We start from the raw sequence: 20,485 nt of genomic DNA on the forward strand, positions 1-20,485 counted from the left end.
ATTTGAAATCAACCCAAATGAACTTTTTGAAGCGTCGGTAGTTGTGTAGCTGTCTATGGAGAGACAGAAAGCTCATCTAAAAATATAAAAAGAGAAGAAGAGAAAATCTGCTATAATGGTGAATTCGGGCTCCCTTTATAGGCACAGCCACGCCCAATTCAGCTCTGACGTGTGTTGAAAGAGACCGCCGAATTGGGCGTGGCTGCGCCTATAAAGGGAGCCCGAATTCACCATTACAGCAGATTTTCTCTTCTTCTGGGACACTGATCAGTGTTGTATATTGAGACATTGTTTTGTGTTGAGTAATGTTTGTTGAGTGTTTATTGAATAATTTTTAGACATGTTCAGCACTTTGGCCAACTTGTGTTGTTTTTAAATGTGCTTAACAAATAAATCTTGATTGATTGATTGATTGGTTGATTGGTTGATTGATTGATTGATTGATTGATTGATTGATTGATTGATTGATTGATTGATTGATTGATTGATTGATTGATTGATTGATTGATTGATTGATTGATTGATTGATTGATTGAAAAGAAGGTGCCAGGATTATGTTTTAATCATGTTTTCATTTAATCATGTTTTCAAAATCACCATCTTCCATAAATCATATTCAGATCAAAATATCACATTCATGTCAACAATTACAATAGTATAATGAGTACATTACTGTACTGTTTTATAATTTTCCATCTCTGACTGAAAATCAAGCTACATTGTATATTGTTAGTATTTTTATATAACCCCTTCACTGATTTAATATCCATTAAACAACACATGCTAATGACATAACATTTTGGAAAAACAAAATCTGGATCATTCATTTGTAAAAGTCTTCATAGATTATAGTAGGTATAATTTCATGCTAGATTAAGTATTGAGCCCACAACTGCATTTATTGGAAACGTCAAACCACTGTCCTCCTACGTCAGGGATTGATCTTACGATAGTCTCTCAAATGCATGGTCACGTTGTTGGGAAGTCCAAGTCTGATCAGCTCCTCTTGTAACTGAAAATATATGAGTCGTATAATCATTAATTAATTACATTTTTAATGTATTTATTGCACTGTTGGAAGATTACAGTATAGAAAGTTATATGGTCAATTAATAATATATATGTTATACAATGCTTATGTAAAAATAAATTTTCATTCATGTAGGTAAATGAATGGTTTGACTGTTGAGTTACTTACCTGTATAATCACCAGCTCTTCAATCTGAGACTCTGACAAATTTTCTAGACTTGTAACTTCTACTCGCATTCCTATCACTGATGAATAATAATAATAAAAAAACAAGTCAGCTAATACATACATTTATGTACTACAGTTTACAGTTTTTTTATTCGCTTTGGTGCTATTTTCACAAGTAGGTGTACATTTTCAAAACTCTTAATGCTAATATCACAACAGATCATCAAAAGTGCACTTTTTTTCAAACATTTCATCATGTTTTCAATTGTGTTAATACAATACTCAAAATCGCTATAAGTATCCTTTTCACAATACAAAATAACTGTTTCATCTATATAAATGTTTCATTCACAGTAGCTGCCTTTCATAATGCCATTATATCAAAAATTTGATTTGCATCTCTTCTTCTTCAGTTTAATACATTTATCTATTATTTAATCAAACTGATCTTAAAGGGACACTAAGTAGGAATTACTTCCATCTAGTGGTGAATTCGTATTTTGCATCCAAACTAATTTTGCTCTCCAGCGCCTCGCTTTTTCAAATGCGCATTGCATCTACGGTAGGCGATATGTACCTAAAAGCTTTGACAGGATGTCTTCTAATAGCACTTCGTCGAGGGGGGATGTTTTGAAACATTGTTATTCATAAAAATAAATCATGAGAACATGAACTTCATCGCTGCATGTGCAGGAATTGTAAAATCTTTTTTCTTATTAACTGAAGTAGCCTAACGCAATATTTTTACTCTAATAGCTTATCTTTCCCCACACATATGAACTGTGATCATGCAATAACGTTAACTTTACATCGCGATGCTGAGCTACAGTGAAATGATAGAAAAGACATTATCTGTGATAGCAATTCGCCTCATTCGCGCAAACTGGAGTAAACACCGCGCCGCAGGACCTCTAGACGCGCATAAACGTCTTTACATTGAAATCACTCGCGCCAGACGCTCAAGAGTGAGTGAGTAGGCTAAGTAATCATTTTAAAATAAAATTGACTTTAATCAAACCACGGATCCGTGATAAGTTTTGTGATCCGTCTGTTAGCACTATGATCACTTTGAGGGGAGGATAAATGTATCCCCACCGGGGATAAAAAATAATTAAGCAGAGGCAGCGATACATTGACCAGAAAGGGGGAAATCCCACGCATTTTACGTTCTATTTTTTACTTTTTTGGCGACGATGTTTTCTTCTCCTGTGGCTTGGCATATGTATGGTCCATAATAACAATGCAATCCAGTCGTTTAAACTTGCCGGTGCAGTTTCAAGCGCCTCTCACTGCTCTGCACCTGCGTTTCTGCTGGTTTCGGCTGGCTCTGAACGAAAACGCGTTGTGGAAACGCGTTGGCTTAGTACTTTTTGTCCCTCTCTGCTATTATAGTTTTGCAAGATGGCGGAACTACATGGAAGCCTCCGTGGACCTACCCGTCCCATGTTTATAAAGATAATTAATTCTTCATTTATAAGGATAAGTCAGATAATTGGCCGAGGTATTTGTACACCATTGAGGACATATTTATGAATAAAAATATTGATTTTAGATAATAAAATACCTAAAAAGATAGGCTACTTAGTGTCCCTTTAATAGTTAATCAATAAATAATTTGGTACACCTATAAATAAAGAAGTTATAGATATAGTTTCTACTTTGTTTGCAATTTCTGATACAGATAACCAAATGTAATGAATTATTTTTATATTATAAGTGATTTTTCTTAGATTATAACCACTATGTTTAAAGTGTGTGTGTGTGTGTTGTCTGTGTGTCCTGGTAAACTCTACATTATGGGGACAACATGTCTCTACAAAGATGGCGATATCCGAAATATAAACTTTGTATAAACTAAAAAAAGATCATACAGTGTTTTGGTGATTAAAACGTTCTGATTCATGTTCTCATTACATATTGCAATCATCTTGTGTTTAAAACAATGTTTATGTGGACTGAAATGTGTTTAACTGTAGGCTAATGAAAGCATGAAAGAATGACTAGCTGTGTTACAAGTGTGATCAGTTTGGATTTTTGTAAATGTTATTTGTGAAAATAGTACCAAACCGAATCAAAGGGTAACACTTTACATTATGTTTTAAGATTATTGATAATTAAAGTAACAAACGGATCACATATCTACACAAACATACCATACTCATCTGAAATGGTGTGTTGATTTGATGGTCATCAGGGTCACCGAAAAGCAAACAGAAAGCTTGCATTAGCAAAACATTAGCATGTTACACTTTTGATACAATCTTTCTATTATTCTTATTTTACAGAATCCACATTTACATCCACATTTCTTGTTTTAGGGTGTTATAGTATGATTCTTTTTTTTTAAAAATGTATAGAAGTTATATTTGCTCACCACTGTAACAGAAGAAAGGCAAATTGGCAAAGCAGCTCTCATCTGTCCACTGATCAGAGTATTTTAAAGACACAGCTGTGCAGTGTTGAGATCCCTGCTGTCCTGGGACATTTGCACCATTATCTGGTTGTGCAACGTCACCTGGTGTATATGGCAGCCAATATGTGAAGGAAGAGCTGCTCTGATCTGACCACAGTCTGTTTCTGTGCAGACCAATCCATACAATAGAACCAGAATAATAATAACCATAGCCATAGCCATAATAATAACCATAATAATAACCATATCCATAATAATAACGTGTAACATTCAGTATTTGTTGACGCTCCGTCTCATTTCTCACACTGGCCAGGTCAGTGTATCTCTCTCTGCAGTAGCTCTGAGCTCCAGTCCAGGTCCTTCCCTCATATACAAAAACATACTTCTGAGAGGCGTTTTCTCTACCTAAGATACAAATATACATTTAAAATCAAGTCAGTTCATTTGTTAATTAGTAAACCATATTTTAAATGCATATTATAACTACAATCCATTTACATGGAGAATTTTAATACTAGTTTTGATCCAAGCCAACTAAGCTTGTACTTCTGACTTTGACTTAGTGATTAAGGAAGGAAACTAAATATGTATTTATATAAAAAATAAATGTTCAATTGGAATTTCTTACCATCATAGCAGACAAATGTGTAATAATTTTCACATGATGAATCATACCAGTTTCCATTATAATCCATGTAAACACACAGTTCATTCCCAGCATTATTTGGTTCATGATAAAAGTTTCTGAAATCTCTCTCTCCTTCCTGATAGAAATCATTGTTCTGCAATGACCATCTCCAGCTGTTCACATCATCATACTGTCCAATCCAGGCTGAGCCATTGTAACTCCCATTAACTGTGTTAATCAGACTGTTCATTTCCTCCATGTTATCAATGGTGGCCAGATCAGTGTAATTCTGTCTGCAGTATCTCTGAGCTTCAGTCCAGGTCTTAGACTCATTCACAAAGTGATACTCCCGGGATAATGCTAATGCTGGTAAGGTGGGGAAATTGTAACAAAACAAAACCAAAAAATTAGTCACACATTTAGAAATTATGTGTCCCTTTATTTGTTTGATGTTCTAATATAATGTATCTTATTCTCATTTGTTACATTATTAAAACAGTTGTAAAGGTTGTGATTATGATTGGCTTCTCACCACTGTAGCAAATGAAAGGTAATGCAATATTGCAGTTTTCATCTGTCCAGTTCCCAGAGTCTCTGAATGACACTGCAGTGCAGTATTCACTGTTTCCAGCATTATTTGGCTGTCCTGTCTTCCAGTTACTGAATGAAGAGTTGCTCTGATCTGACCAAGATCTGGTTCTGTACAATCCAATCCAAATTGTGTAATAATTTGAAAGTAATGACTGAACCCTGTAGTTTTCGATCTCATTCCTGATACTGACAAGGTCTGTGTGATGTTCTCTGCAGTAACTCTGAGCTTCAGGCCAGGTTTTGGACTCGTAAACCAACACGTAACTTGTACTAGCATTCACTCTTCCTGCGGGGAATAAATGTGTATGTGATATATCATGGTATCATAAATATATTGTTCTAAAAACTTTATAAAGTCAACAGGAGTTCTCACCATCATAGCAAACAAATGGAAGTGTATAGGAGCAAAAGAATTCACTCCATATTCCCCGATTAGATGACATGTACACACACAGACTCTGTCCACCTGAGTTCACTGGTTGCTGGACATACCAGCTTTTAAATCCTCCCAATGATGTTGCATTATCCAGAGACCATTTCCAGCTGTTCAGATCATCATAGAGACCAATCCAAGCTGAGCCATAGTAAGTGCCACGCACTGTTTTAAAGAGCCTGTTCATTTCCTCCTTGTTATCAATGGTGGCCAGATCAATGTAATTCTGTCTGCAGTATCTCTGAGCTTCAGTCCAGGTCTTAGACTCAGACACAAAGTGATACTGGTGAGTGCATGAAGATTGTGTGCAGGTCTCTGTGAATTGTTTAACAGCACAGAAAAATAATTTGCAATCATCTGGTCAGTGATGTACCAACAAACCATACTGTACAAACTTTCATTGTACTAATAGTTGTCAATATAGTATCTTTTGACAAGCAGTAAGTGTGACTTACATGTATGTAAGTCACACTTACTGCTTGTCAAAAGATAACAATATAGAACCAGCTTTTGATAAATTTTTTGACATAATTAATTAGTTTAAAAATTTGCGTGGTAAATCAACTGAAGATATCTGAAGACATTAAATCTCTCAAGATCTCAGCAGAGGAGGATTAAACAACTCCACAAACTCATTTCTAGGTTCACTTATTACTGATCAGGGGTGCGTTTCCCGAAAGCATCGTTAGCCAACTATGGCCGCAAGTTCCACCGTTATCAGCATAGTTCAACGATTTGGTGTTTCCCGAAACCATCGTTCCAAAGAACGTTCGCAAACAACATCGCAAACTTGAGTGGTTGGAACGACAGCTCTCGAGCGGTGGTTAGAAGCATAGTTTCTAGTTTACATGAGATGTAGACTGAATAAATCATTATCTTGAGCCAAATAAGCAAGCTGACATTCAGTACAACCCGTGTTATTTATTTAGAATACATACAAATGTAATTTACATCTTTTAGTTTGTCAAGAGATTTAAAGCACCGTTTTTGAAGACTGCGCATGTGCGAACTTGCTCAACTATGTAAGAACGAGCCAAATATTGAGTCTGGTAATAAAGCAAAATAACTGAGAAAAATTAGAAATGGTCTTCAGATGCCATGTCTGTAACTTATATGACAAAATCTAGCGTTAATTCGATCTCAAACAGATTAATTAAAATAAGTTATTAGTCCACCACGTGCGAGACGTCATAAACCAACGTGGTTGAACGATACTTTGCGACATACGGTTTCGGGAAACAGTCGTGACTAGCTAGTTGATTTCTCCAACGATGCATCATACTAGTTAAGCAGTGAGCTATATAGTTGTACGGGAAACGCACCCCAGATTGACTTTATTTCTGCCAGACATCTAAAAAAAGTATTATTGAGAATTAACTGATGTTGATTTAGATGTTGATGTCTGATGATTTTCACTGACATTTTTTTTTTGTTGGCACATACCAGACATTTGGAATTTTGAAATGCATTGTAGGATTTTTTTTTAGATGTGTACAGAATCAGCATATTATTGTATTTACTTTTTTGTGTGCTATTTGCATTTACTTGTTTTATGGTTGACTTTTAAGAAGATCATTGGATTAATTCTAACTCAATTCTGATTTTTTTAAATTTAATTAATATTTATTGTAATTTATTGTAGTGTTGCCACAATTTTATATAGTGTGTTCTTTTTTTCTTTACAGTGCTCAATTAAATTATTACAGCTAAACTAGTTATTTTCCTGCCAAGATGCATACCAAACAGAATAGATTTCAAAATAGAAAAAAAAAAAGAAAAAAGAAAAAGAAAGGTAATTTTGTATGACCAACTTAAAAAAAGTACATACGAAGTCAAGTTTGTTGGTAACTGAAATGATGTTGTTTGGAGTCAGAATAATAAAATGATTGGACCCCCAACAGATGCTTTATCTCTATTTACTGTATTTGGTGATGTTTTGTTGTAAAAGTCACCATTGAGGTGGTTTCCTTTATTTATTTTTTATTTAAAAATCAAAATGTTAAGGGTTTTCAGAGTTTTCAACGTGATGTTTATCTTTCATGTTGGAGACACCATGGTGCTAAAATCTTTCTTATTCCTGCCAAATAAAGGCATCCATCAAAGCAAGTGAACTTACTGCTGTAGCAGAAGAAAGGCCTGCTGGATACACAGACCTCATCTGTCCATCGGCCCGAATACTGGAATGAAACTGCCGTGCAGTGCTGATATCCATATTCGTAAGCTTGATTATTTCCATTATCTGGTTGTGCCTGTAACCCAGGAATTTGTGGCCTCCAGTTTTTATAACTGGTAATCTGACCGTTTGACCAAACCCTGTTTCTGTACAGGCCGATCCAGACACTTCCACCTGCTGTCTCAAGGATCCTCTGGTTCTCAGTCTGATTTCTCACATTGGCGAGATCTGTGTAATGATCTCTGCAGTATCTACGAGCCTCTGACCAGTTTCTCCCATCAGTGATTCTGATGTAACTCTGTGTGGCATTCTCTCTACCTAAGATATTAAATATGACAAATTAGGTCTCATTGAAAAAAGAAAAAAAAAGAGAAAAAAAATTATATATAAAACCAACTCAAATGTCCTTACCATCATAGCAAACGAATGTTATTGTGTTGTCACATGACATATCATACCATTTCCCATAATAATCCATGTAAACACACAGCTGGTTCCCCCCACTGTTGTCTGGTTCATGATACCAGTTTCTGAAATCTCTCTCTCCTTCCTGATAGAAATCATTGTTCTGCAATGACCATCTCCAGCTGTTCACATCATCATACTGTCCAATCCAGGCTGAGCCAGTGTAACTCCCATTAACTGTGTTTATCAGACTGTTCATTTCCTCCATGTTATCAATGGTGGCCAGATCAGTGTAATTCTGTCTGCAGTATCTCTGAGCTTCAGTCCAGGTCTTAGACTCATTCACAAAGTGATACTCCCGGGATGATGCTAATGCTGTAAATACAGTAAACAAATGTTTCTAAAATAAAGTTGTTGTTTTTATCACCTGCATTTGTGATAAATTCAATATGGTCCAAAATCTGAGAATTTAGCTTTTTTTTTCCCTTCTCATTCAATACAGCTTTTATGGTTATGATCAGCATAAAAAAATAAGTGAAAAATGTATTGAAAAATTAACATGAATATTATCTAGTATTTGGTTTGTCTTTCTTTTCCTTGTGTAACAAATTTGCTTATTTGATCAGTGACTTTTGAACCCAACTAAACATATCTACTCTTTCTTGCAATAGATGTGACCACACTGAGGCAGTGTGTGATAGATTTAATGGATTATTCTAGAAAAGATAATAAAGGGATAAAGAATAATTCTGTCATGATTTACTGACCCTGATGTCATACCATCACATTCATTCTCCTGTGGAAGACAAAAGAAGATGGTGCACTTACTATGTAGGCCTACTTACATAAGAAAGTACTGGGTAGTAACTACTGTACATGGCTTAAGATTAGGTTTAGGGGTAGATTCAGGGTTAGTAGCTACCTAGTTATTACCCAGTTATAGTTATAGCAGTACATACGTACATGGGGAACAGGACTGTAAATAAAGTGCTATCTTTTTTTCACACAGCTGAAGTAATTGGGCACTAAAACTTTTAATATTCTTCAAATATCTTCTTTTGTCTTCAGCATAAAGAAATGCATACAGGTCTGGAATGATATGAGGGTGAGTAAATTATGACAGATTATTCATTTTTAGGAGAACTATCCCTTTAAGATCTACTCACCACTGTAGCAAAAGAAAGGAAATACATAATTGCAGTTTTCATCTGTCCATTTCCCAGAGTCACTGAATGAGACTACAGTGCAGGATCCTGCAGTATCTGGCTGCCACAGGCTCCAGTAAGTAAATGAAGAGTTGCTCTGATCTGACCAAGATCTGGTTCTGTACAGTCCAATCCAAACATAATAATAATAATAATTCCGTAATAAATACTGAATCTTCTGGTTTTCAGTCTCATTCCTGATACTGATGAGGTCTGTGTGATGTTCTCTGCAGTAACTCTGAGCTTCGGGCCAGGTTTTGGACTCGTAAATGAAAACATAAGTATCACTGGCGTTTTCTCTTCCTGAAAGATATTAATATCATATTAAGTTAGGAGAGAGGTTGGTTTGTTTTCAATTTTGTTTACTGTCTTAGACATTCTATTGGAACAGCTTACCATCATAGCAGACAGTCGGATAAAATGCACTGGAGCAGTATGTTGTATACCATATTCCCATGTACATAAATGCACACACACTTTGTCCTCCATAATTACTTGGTCCTGGGTTATACCAGTTCCTGAAGTCTTTCTCTTCCTCCTTGAAGAAATCACTGCCTTCTAGAGTCCAGTTCCAACTGTTCAGATCATCATAGAGTCCAATCCAGGCCAAATCAATAGAATCAACATTCACTGTGTCCAATAACTGGACCGTCTGTTGTTCATTCTCAATGGAGGCCAGATCAGTGTATTTATCTCTGCAGTATCTCTGAGCTTCTGCCCAAGTCTTGGATTCATTCACAAAGACATACTGAGGGACACACTGCATTAGGGCAAAGAAACCTGTTGAAAACACAAAAGGGAATTTGAAATCACATGATACTATTTCAGTTATCTCCCCGTTTAGACAATGTCAGATTCATAATGGGTGACTGCAGAAAGTCAATTTCTACAATAGCATTGATATTAATTGACCTTTAATGAAGTAAACATTATACTGAAAGGTGTCCAAAATTTACCATACTTATCTATAAGATATACAGAAATGCTGATAGCCACTGACTCTCATAATGTCCTGTACATTCAAAAGAATACATGAAAGGCCCAAGTGTATAGACATAAACAATATTCAGAAGTAAATATTTTTCTTTAACTTATCAAAGCGTCCAGATGAGGCCAAATCTCCCCACTTTTTTTTATTCTTTCCTTGAGGAGTTTTGCCTATAAATCTCAGATCACACATTTGCCTTATCTTATTTCATATAATTATAATACATGACAGCATGAAAGCCATAACATGAAATATAAATGTATTTATATTTAATAATATGCCTTTTAGTTCATATGTGTTATCAGTTATACCGTCTGTATGCTAATGCACTGCTAAAGTTGATCAAATTAACTTTTAGATATACACATTTAAAGAAAATATATAGTGTGCCTCGCTCACCCGAATAAATATATGTTGGACAAACTGTAAAATGATATAAACTGAAAAAAATATAAGCTGAATAATATATAATATAATAATAATATAATAATATAAATCCCACATACTTCCAGTTGCATTATCACACAAATATTTGAATGAGCAAAGTTTCAGTCAATCCACATTCCTCAGCCTGAGGAATTACAAAAATTACATTACTGTCTTGGGTGAAATAAAATTGAGTGCAGGAACTAATCGCAAGCAGTTACTATGTTTATTTACAATGAACTCAAGAACTAAGAACATAAACAGAACGACCAATGTAAACGCGAGGAGAACTGACAATGAACAGAAGGAAACAGAGCACTGAACAAACCAATGAACTAAATGAACATTAAACGATAATCAAACAATGAGTAACTTAGGAAACCGTGGAAAATGAACAAAGGAAAAAGAAAACAGTGCAAAAAACAACTCAAAGTAAAACACAGATAAAAACAGGACATAACCGTGAAAATTACATATAATTTCACTCACCTTGAATAATAAAGAAAAGAAAAAAACGATCCTCCTGTCTTTTTAAATGTCTGTGTCTGTATTTAATGAAGATGATTGATGCATGTACAACAAATAGTATTTTGATCAATTTCTTGGCAAAAAAAATTAAATATCTCTATTATATAGGTATTTGTAAGATTATCAGCGAGAACAGTTCAAATTAAAGGTACAATGTGTAAGAATTTTGTAATAAAATATCCAAAAATCACTTGCACAGTGTGATTTATTTCCTACAGTTGTATACTTACAATATTCCCAAAGTCTCCAAAGATTTTTTATTTCAGATAAATTACAATTTTAAATAATGGCTCGTCCGGAAAAAATGACGCTTGTTAAGGATGCAGTGTCCACGTTATCCTCGGTTTCCGCTCGTACTGCCATAGCCATGATGTAATGCTGACAGCGTAACGTTTAGCGGCACGCTGTTCTTATTTCGTTCAAACATTATGGACCATGGCAAGCAGACTTTGGGACAAAAAAGGAGGTCAAAAGCTCAAGGAAATTTTGATTTCTCAGTTCATCACCCCTTTAAACAAATAACATTATCACATGAAATGAGGAAAATGTAAGATTCTGCCCTATTTTCGATCACTAATCAAATTAGCACATTAATGCCAAGTTTTTAAAAAGGTCTGATTCTTTGTAAAAAAAAAAAAAAAAAACAATTCATACCTGAGAATAGTACCAGTGAAAGCATGGCTGTGGAGAAAAATTGTGCATGTTTAATTGAAAAAATAATTTGTACATTTGTTAAAAAAAGTAATTAAGCGCCAGTTTTGTCAAATATTTAGTTTACCGGTAGGATCTCAAGACTTCAAGTCGTGTGTCTTGCTCGCCAGTTTTTGGGCTTTATTGCAGCTCTTTTTACACAGCAAAATGTGGGTGTGACTCACGAAACCTGATGGGTGGCCTAAATTAGCTACCAGTATGGTTTTGTTCAACAGAAATTTACAAAATATAGATATAGAACTTAACATCAATAAACCTAGACTACCTTGTTAGAAATATACAGTGAGAGACATGCTGTAAACTGAAGAATACGAATGATTTTTTCTCTCCAGCAGCTTTCCATTAAATTTCTACACTAGCTTTATATACAGATATATAAAAAAAATGTATTCAACTTGATAAAATACACTTTTAAAAAAAGTAGCAGCTTTCCATTCAATTTCTACACTAGCTTTATATACAGATATAAGAAAAAAATTAGTTCAACTTGATAAAATACACTTAAAAAAAAGATGACTTTTTAAAGGTACTTTAGTAAGTTCTATTTAGAACCATATCACCCTAAAGAGCCACTTTATGGTAACATGGTGCACCTTCTTTTTTTTATCTTTTTTTTTATTATCTGTAACTGTCAAAAAATCCTCTCAAAGCCACCTCATTATTGATTTTCTGGAGCTCAACCATCCAAAACTCTCTCAAAAGGTATGATGTCCTTCTTAAAATGTCTATAAATGTTAACGTTTCAATTGTCACTGGTCTGCTCAATTATATCTCAAGAAAAATTTAAATATCAGTCTGTGTGTCGTGGATATCTAATAAAGAAATATTACACATAATGGCTGGAATTTGGACTCTTCTAATAATGTTTGAACAGTTTAATGTTTCAGAATGTGTCCTGTGTTCTTGAACTTATTGGCAAAATGTATCTAAACTGCATGCTTTACTAAAACGGACCAGCAATTAAAGAGTTTTTGTCATGAAATCATTATTATTATTTGCAATATCTGGAACATTAATAATAATGAAGCTTTTCTTTTGCATTTGTTTTATACATTGAACTTTCTACAACTTTGTGGTCATACCCACCACTTTCCTTTGCATTTTGTTTTTACAGATATTTTCTGACTGGTCTGTAAATGGTGATTGTACTGTACAATGGTGATTATAAATTATTATTGTGGCTGAATGTTGTTTAAAAGAGAGAGCTGCCATCTGTATTTACATAATGCAGAACCAGACAAACAAGTTACTACAGTGTTTAAACAACATACTGGCTAAACTAGTGAGGAGGACACAATAGAACCATAGAAAACCTTTGATTATCTCTGTTCATAATCAAAACCAGCTGCATGACATTTGCCTCCTCAATCTGAATCTTTAAGACAAGTCAAATGTGCATAAAATACTTTTAATCTAAAAAATATATCTAAATATGTTCAATACATTGTGAATTGAATGAGTTTCCTCTCTCCATTTCAGTTATGGATGACTTACTTCTACATTGCCAAACAGCTATAGCCTACGCTTTTATGAATCATTATGTGTAGCCTATGCTGTACACAGTATGGACCACCATTTGTGAGGTACCCGTACACTCATATGTACAGTATGGTCAACAATTTGTGAGGTGTTAATTGTCAGAGATGTCTGAAGTTTACTAACAAAATAAATGTAAGATGAAATATCTAGCTGATGCTCTGAGATAATGCATGTGTCATCAATCTTACTAGTCACAAATTTTTTTTTTATTTGATTATTTTCTTTATTAAGGCATGTAAACGTGTTCACATACGTAATTTTTATTGAAATGTATATAACATTATTTACAAAAATCATGATGTTAAAGGAACGTTTAACTGCTTCAAAACAAGTTTGGCTACTAACAGCTTGTGGCAGTTTCGATTGTCAAAGATATGATATGATGTCTGACATATGTCTCAAACAGAATTCAAGCAATGGTAACAATGCAAATTATGTATTTGGAAGGTTTAAGAACACAAATGTGCAGGTTGTATTTTTATTAAAGCTTTCCAATTATTTGATTCTTCCATCGTTTATTTGATTTGGGCAAATCATCCTTTTAGTATAACTGCACCTCTCATTGGAACTTACGTACTTGTAGGACGGGACCATGACTTACTTGGCCTGAATAAAATTAGACATGTGTATCACCATTATGGACTCTTATTTTTGATATTTTGTTTTGTTTCCCTTAGTTCCTATATTCCTGCTCTGTTTAGTTTCGGTTTCCTTCATTTCTGATTATGTTTGTTCCTATGGTTATATAGCCTGTAGTGTACTATCTGCATCTATCTGTGATTATGTTTGCCTTGTATTTACTCCCTGTTATGTTCACTTCTTTGTCGGTCCTCGTATATGTTTAGTGGTTTGCGTTTTCTCCTATGTTTTCCCTGTGTGTTCTTGAGTGTTGTAAGCCCGTCTAGGTCCAATGGCGGTTTCCAATAGGACGGGAGGTTTCTGCACGTTACTGTCTTTCCTTTCACGCAACATTTTCTCATATAACCTCGTTATTTCATCTGACTCCATAAATGAACAAGTTTTTTAATGATATCTGAGTTTCATTAAATGTAGGTGAATGTTTGATTATTCTATTCACTCTTTAAAGCGCTATAAACAGTAAATGCCTCATTCATTCATTCTTTAGCCTACTTTATATTTTACCCGCTCATATGCCGCTTTGAGGTCATCACGCTGGCCGCTTAACGCAGGTCTCACGATCACAAGCTCATCAGTTTTGATCATAGACAGTATATAAGATGGACACAGCGACCCCATAGACTTCAACGGAGAAAAGTGAAGCCCATTTGAAGCACTCACTTCCTGATCGCCAGGCGAACTGCGCAGGCTCAAACTGAGCTTGAACACGTGAGCAACGTGTCTGACAGCTGTCAGTCTTCTAGTAGCTGTGCGGAGAGAAATCTGAATCATTCCCTTCCGAATCTCGCAGAGACGGAGAGCGTGAGCATTAGCTGTCCATGAGCTAGCAGCAGGATCAACTTTATCACTCTCTGTGGGCTACTCCCTTCACTTTATCGGACTTAATGCCTCCACGTTCCCCGATTGCCTGCGAGCTTCTACGCCGGTCTATACGGTAATTTCTCTACAGTGCGACAGAGAGTCGCGTGAGTTATGACGCAATCGTTAGCCTATTTTTACAAAAACGGCTTCTACGGGGCCATAACGTAAGGTACAAGGTAATGGAGCCTTTTATACATTGTCGAGTTTCTTTAGAAATAAATAATGGACAAATGGAGTCTTTGGACGCCTCAGATGTAAAGTTATTCGCTGTCAAAGTGACGCAAAAATGAATGGGAGTCAATGGAGTGCTAACAGCAGGTGAAGTTCTGCTACAATGGCGGCGCCCGCGGAGGCTTCAGTTTCCGGCGGATGGATTACCCCCTTGGTTTTGATCAGTAAACTGAGGTGATTGGCTTATATCTTAGACGGTCTTTGGCCTCTTTGCTCACAGCTGATTGGTCCAAGTTCGGTTTGCAACCTCTTACCTGGAACATAACCTGCCCCAGACCAGATTAGTCGTGGAGAGTAAGTTACTATGGCGATGAACACTGCTAAAAGCCAAACCACTTTCATGGTGCCTAAAACCCAGGGTTGGCGCAAACTAAACTGAAACATAACCACCTAAACCGGCTTCATGGTATAGGCCCCTGGTGTCCTCTAGAGTGGACATGAAATCAATGCTCAGCACTAAATTAATATCAGTCATTTTTAAAGACCAAGGAGAAGTCCTGGTGAAACCTCCAAACATGTCTGAAAAGCACTGAATGTGCTCTTTACAGGACATGGATAAATGTGCAACCCTGTAAACCATTCAATGTAGTTTTGTTTAATGTTTAAATTGTCAATTAAATACTTGTTTATTGTTTAATCTTTTTAAAATAAAAATAACATAAATCAGGGTTTAAACCACAAATCAATATAAATTACATTATGTAGCTAATATAGGCTAATGTAATTTATAGATCAGTGATTTAAACTAGGCTATATTTCAATGTGTCCAATACTGGTAACAGGGTTGCAAGCATTTAAAATATATTAAAATATACCCATATATTGAAAAATAAAAATAAATACAACAACTCAGATAAGATTTAGTTTGAGTTTGTCCACTCCAGCACCTTCTTTGACTGACGATTTATGTAATAAAAAAGAATCCCTATTTTGCACTTCATTCATAGAAAGTGCAAACTAAATACTGCGGGTGGACAAAATACACTCATTGCCTAGCCTACTTAAAAAATAAATAATAAAAAAACGACTCAAAAACTGTTACCTGGGCATACATTTTGCTTTTGGTTTTGTTGGATGGAGAATGGCTACTGTTTCTCAGACTGCTTCTTTTTTTGTGATTTTGCTTCTGTGATAAGTACAAGTTTAGCATGGGTCAAAATATGCGCCTTAAATTTCACTTTAACGTTGACATTTTCGTCTTGATTGGGAATAATATCCATCTTTCCTATCTTAGCTCATACCAAAAATGTTAAAATATTATAAACTACCCACATATCATATTCAAATATCTTTACAAACCAAAACGGCAGAACTGCATTCGGTTTAACGAAACACAATGTAACGAATCTGCAACTCTGAAACGCAACGTTCTTCAACACGCCATATTTGTTTCAGCAGTGTGTTGGAGCAATTGCTAGCTGACATATATTATCCCAATTCTCTCACATTTAAAGAAATGGTTATACATTTCTAAAAGTCTATCGCATATTTTGCGTGTCTAGCGGATATTATCTGGAATGTACCGGCGCGGAGGGAGCAAGAAGGATCATAATAAAGCGGCTAAGGAGCAGAGCGACAGTAGCAAGTATGCGGAGCTGCTGGTGTTCGGCTACGCCTGTAAGCTGTTCCGGGACGATGAGAGGGCCAGCTACCACGAGCAGGGCAAACACCTTATCCCATGGATGGGGGACAAGAACATCATGATCGATAGGTCGGTTAAACAAACCTAATGGGAATAATTACTTAACCAACTTAATGTCTTCCAAAGGGACCTTGGATGTATTGTTGTTTTGCAGCACAGGAGGAGCTGATGGCATTGTGTGATGTTTACATGGCCAAACGTGAATAAAAGGAACTTGACAATGACAGATCTAAGATAACTTGCTTGGATTGTGATTCTTCTTTGTAAGCTCAATGCAATGACAGAACTGTCAAATGGATTCAACAAGAACTTTAAACCAGCCTAGATGGTTGGCTGGTCTTAGCTGGTTTAAGCTGGTCTTCCAGCATGGCCAATATGGTCATTAGCTGGTCTTCTGGCCAAGCTGGTCCTCAGCTTGTCTCCCAGCCTGCCAGCTAAAAAAGTGCCCAGATGCCTTTAAAAACCACCTGAGAGACCAGCTAACCAGCTTAGGCTGGTTTAAGATGTTGTTTTTTGTCTTCAGGGTTAAGGGAAATTTGAAATCCGAGGCAGAGTCCTTGCTCACCTGGCGCCCTCAATTATATAATTTAAAATATAAAAGTCACATTGACTAGTTGCGTCTAAATGACTATATATTTAATTATTTGTTTAGAAAAATTGAATTAGAAACATATGAACCTTTTGTACTGGTCATGTGAGGCCTCTGCTTCTTAACAATTAGTGAATTTGCTGTGGTCACATTTGTTGCATTTATACGATTAAATGCAAATCACAGCAAATTCACATTAGATAAGCCTGCTACTGTAAATTAGTCCGTGCATTAAGGTGGTTCTCACATATGATGTGATCTTCAAAATGGAATCCCATTATATGAATTCTGTCTTTGTGCATAGATCCAAAGTCTAACGTTGTTCTTTTGCAGGAATTACTTTTAACAAGTAGTCAGTCAAATATTGTGTTCTTTATCTGTTTTCTCTCTTCCTCAATACTTTTTCCAGTTCAGCTGCAGACGTTTTTAAAAAAACGTGAAAATTGGTAATGAGCCAGGAGTGTGTTGAAACGCAGCGGGTTGCATTGAGCCACCTTAATCTGCATGGATCTGTTTCTTGTTTCCAATGTGTATGTGTGTGTCTCTCTATCACGTAATGCAGAACTTATTTCCTCAGCAATTAAGGCTAAGGGGTCCCTCCAGGCCCCGATTGCCACCTCATCGCCCACTTCTCTCTTTTGCCGAAGAAACTGGAACTGAGAAGTGGAATACAGGAGCGAGCGCAGAAATTTCCTCCATATGGGTTCTTACGGATAGGTATTTATGTGCTCGGGCTTGTGTGGATGTACTTCTTTTGCAGTAAATGTAGGAATGATGATGGCAGTTGTCTCAATAAGGGTACAAGTTGGAATGGTTTGTTGAACCATGTAAGGTAAGAAGAGAGTTGTTGTTTGCGTTTTATTTTTATTTATTCGCCTGTTGCGTCTTTTTATGGTTTTAGTGAAGAATTAGATGGATTTAATAAGTTTATCATGCAAGTGCACTCACCTGTTGAGCCGTACGCCCTCTGGAGTGCATCATATAGGCCATCTGCCTTTTGCTGCCCAGGCATCTCCTCATGCAAACCTTGTAAGCAAAGTAGAATTTTGAAAGAAAACCATATTGTGAATATACAAACAAAAGGCTTTACTTTTAGGGTTCTCCAGTGTGGTGAGTATTTGTTGTATGTAATCCAATGTTAATTTCCTCTCACCTTTAACCACATGATTCGTATTGCAGGTACGATGGCCGTGGTCATTTACATGATCTTTCGGAATATGACGCAGGCTCGTGGAATCATGACTACCAGCTGTCTGAGGAGGAGGCCAGGATAGAGGCTCTGTGTGATGAGGAGAGGTACCTGGCCATGCACACCGATCTACTGGAAGAGGAGGCCAGACAAGGTAAATGCCCAGCGATCTATGAGCTCAGCCAATTTTTATGTTTAATTCAAACCTGTGAAGGTCATGTCAGCTCAAGTGAAGTGTTGATTTTTTTTGTTACACAGATTAATGCTTTTGTTGTATTTCTTTGTATTTGTTAGTCAGTTTTACTCTGACTCCGTGGCAACTGGTTTAGGATGCATTGGGGCATTGTTTACTGTGGTTTATTTAAAATACATTTTTTTTTTCTTAAAGCATTCTCCAAAAAGATTTTCATAATAATTGTCAGTTTTCTTCAAAAAAAATTTTTGCCAACAGTATTTTTTTTATTTTTATAAATAATTAATATAACATCATGATGCACATTAGATTTTGTTTGTTTTGTTAATTTACAATTTTTAAATCATTATTTCAAGAAAACATTTTTCATTTAGCAAATACTATACTTCTAAGAGATTCAGAAATACTTTTTATTTACTCTTCCTTTGAAAACTTTGAGGTCGGTAAGATTTTTTATTTTTTTTAAGAAGTCTCCTCTCTCCAAGGCTGCATTTTTTAAAATCAAATATTACAATTTAGTGAATATAGTGAAATATTACAATTTAAAATAACAGCTTTCTATTTGAATATATTTTAAAATGTAATTTATTCCTGGTGGTGGCAAAGCTGAATTTTCAGTAGCCATTACTCAAGTGTTCAGTGTCACATGATCCTTTAGAAATCATTATAATATGCTCATTTGCTGCTCAAGAAACATTTCTTTATCACACTGTTCTACAATTTTTTAAAAAAGTAATCTGCTTCAGAGATAAAATGTGCTATTTATTATGTTTTTTGATGTGCTGAATTCAATAATGACAATTAAAGGGGTGGTATAATTGTCTTTTTACAAGATGTAAAATAAATCTCTGATGTCCCCAGAGTGTGTATGTGAAGTTTTAGCTCAAAATACCCCACAGATATTTTTATATAGCATGTTAGTTGTCGCTTTTTGACGCATCGTTTTTGTGTCTGTCCCTTTAAATGCAAATGAGCTGCTGCTGCCGGCACAGAGGGCGGAGCTACAACAGCCACAGACATGCACTAAAACTTTCTAAAACGTTTAGCCTTTTATGTTCAAACCAGAGTCAGACAATGATGGAGAGACTCAAGAACATGTAACAACATGTAGACAACATTTCTGAATGGTTAGTTGATGAATTTATGTAGCCAGGGCTCCAGACTGCGACCAAATGGTCGCATTTTGTGACCAAAATTTGTGAGTGTGCGACCGAATTTTACATCCAGTCGCACATGTGCGACCAGTAATTTTTTACACGTTAAACGTGGAAGGGGCTTTTCAATGAATCCGGAATGTGTGGCAGGCCAATGAGTGCGAGAAGAATAGGGAATGGCCACTGTAAGTGGCTAATGTGTGGAGGGGGAGGGTCCTAGAGATAATCGAACACGCGTTTAAACGTCTGTGGGAAGGAGACGGAGACAAATATCACAGCCTGCTATGAGCGTCTGAGCAACGAACAAGCGAACTATTGACTCGTTCTTCCGACCTGCGGCTACTGTGCCAGTTAAATTCACTTGCTGGCTTACAAAATAATACATTACAACAGCGATAATCAAAACGATTACTCTTTGTAAACATTGTTCAATGCGTGTGCCAAATGCTCGAACATGACTACGCCGTCATCACCCGGGAGTTGATAGCGCACGAGCGCCGGCGAGACCTGAACTGCAGACGTCACCATCGGTGTTTAAACTAAACTCATTTATGTTTTGCCAATGTAAACATTCAAGATCAATTGTGAAAGAGAACTCGCGTCTAGATTTGTGCGTGTGTAACTTTCATTTGCACTTGAATGGACAAATTCACACAAAACATGGCCGTCTTGATGAGTATCCTAGCAGATATAGTATCTGTTATGCCTTAAGCTCTGAATTGAATAGCTTTTGTAACTTTAATAAGGAT

General features: G+C 35.9%; 2 protein-coding genes and 1 long non-coding RNA gene across 6 annotated transcripts in view; 1 reads left to right on the top strand and 2 right to left on the bottom strand.

Annotated features, from left to right (window-relative positions):
* Nucleotides 1–3,558: 3,558 nt before the first annotated feature.
* Nucleotides 3,559–9,104, bottom strand: LOC306984537 (macrophage mannose receptor 1-like; the record flags this gene model as incomplete). Its single annotated transcript, XM_079586011.1, has 7 exons — nucleotides 9,008–9,104; nucleotides 7,848–8,216; nucleotides 7,380–7,754; nucleotides 5,204–5,578; nucleotides 4,772–5,116; nucleotides 4,240–4,605; nucleotides 3,559–4,016 (listed from the first exon to the last, which is right to left on the bottom strand). The coding sequence occupies exons 2-7, from the start codon at nucleotides 8,107–8,109 to the stop codon at nucleotides 3,559–3,561; spliced, it is 2,181 nt and encodes a 726-aa protein (XP_079442137.1). The 5' UTR covers nucleotides 8,110–8,216; nucleotides 9,008–9,104.
* Nucleotides 9,105–9,454: 350 nt separating this feature from the next.
* Nucleotides 9,455–11,802, bottom strand: LOC306984429. The gene is made up of 3 exons (XR_013794544.1): nucleotides 11,767–11,802; nucleotides 11,643–11,669; nucleotides 9,455–9,826 (listed from the first exon to the last, which is right to left on the bottom strand). It is a non-coding gene; the product is annotated as an uncharacterized lncRNA (long non-coding RNA).
* Nucleotides 11,803–16,091: 4,289 nt separating this feature from the next.
* Nucleotides 16,092–20,485, top strand: part of sfswap (splicing factor SWAP) — a 93,480-nt gene continuing 89,086 nt past the window's right edge. For 2 of the 4 annotated variants that reach the window (XM_079585774.1, XM_079585776.1), the window contains exons 1-2: nucleotides 17,577–17,917; nucleotides 18,380–18,543. In XM_079585774.1, the coding sequence (XP_079441900.1) occupies nucleotides 17,727–17,917; nucleotides 18,380–18,543 (355 nt within the window). In that variant the 5' untranslated portion in view covers nucleotides 17,577–17,726. Of the gene's footprint in view, nucleotides 16,681–17,576; nucleotides 17,918–18,379; nucleotides 18,544–20,485 lie in introns of those variants that run through there. The other 2 variants (XM_079585775.1, XM_079585773.1) reach the window with 2 other exon arrangements.

This window comes from Phoxinus phoxinus (genome assembly GCF_949152265.1).
Source record: "Phoxinus phoxinus genome assembly, chromosome: 17".
In the NCBI taxonomy this organism is placed as follows: domain Eukaryota; kingdom Metazoa; phylum Chordata; class Actinopteri; order Cypriniformes; family Leuciscidae; genus Phoxinus; species Phoxinus phoxinus.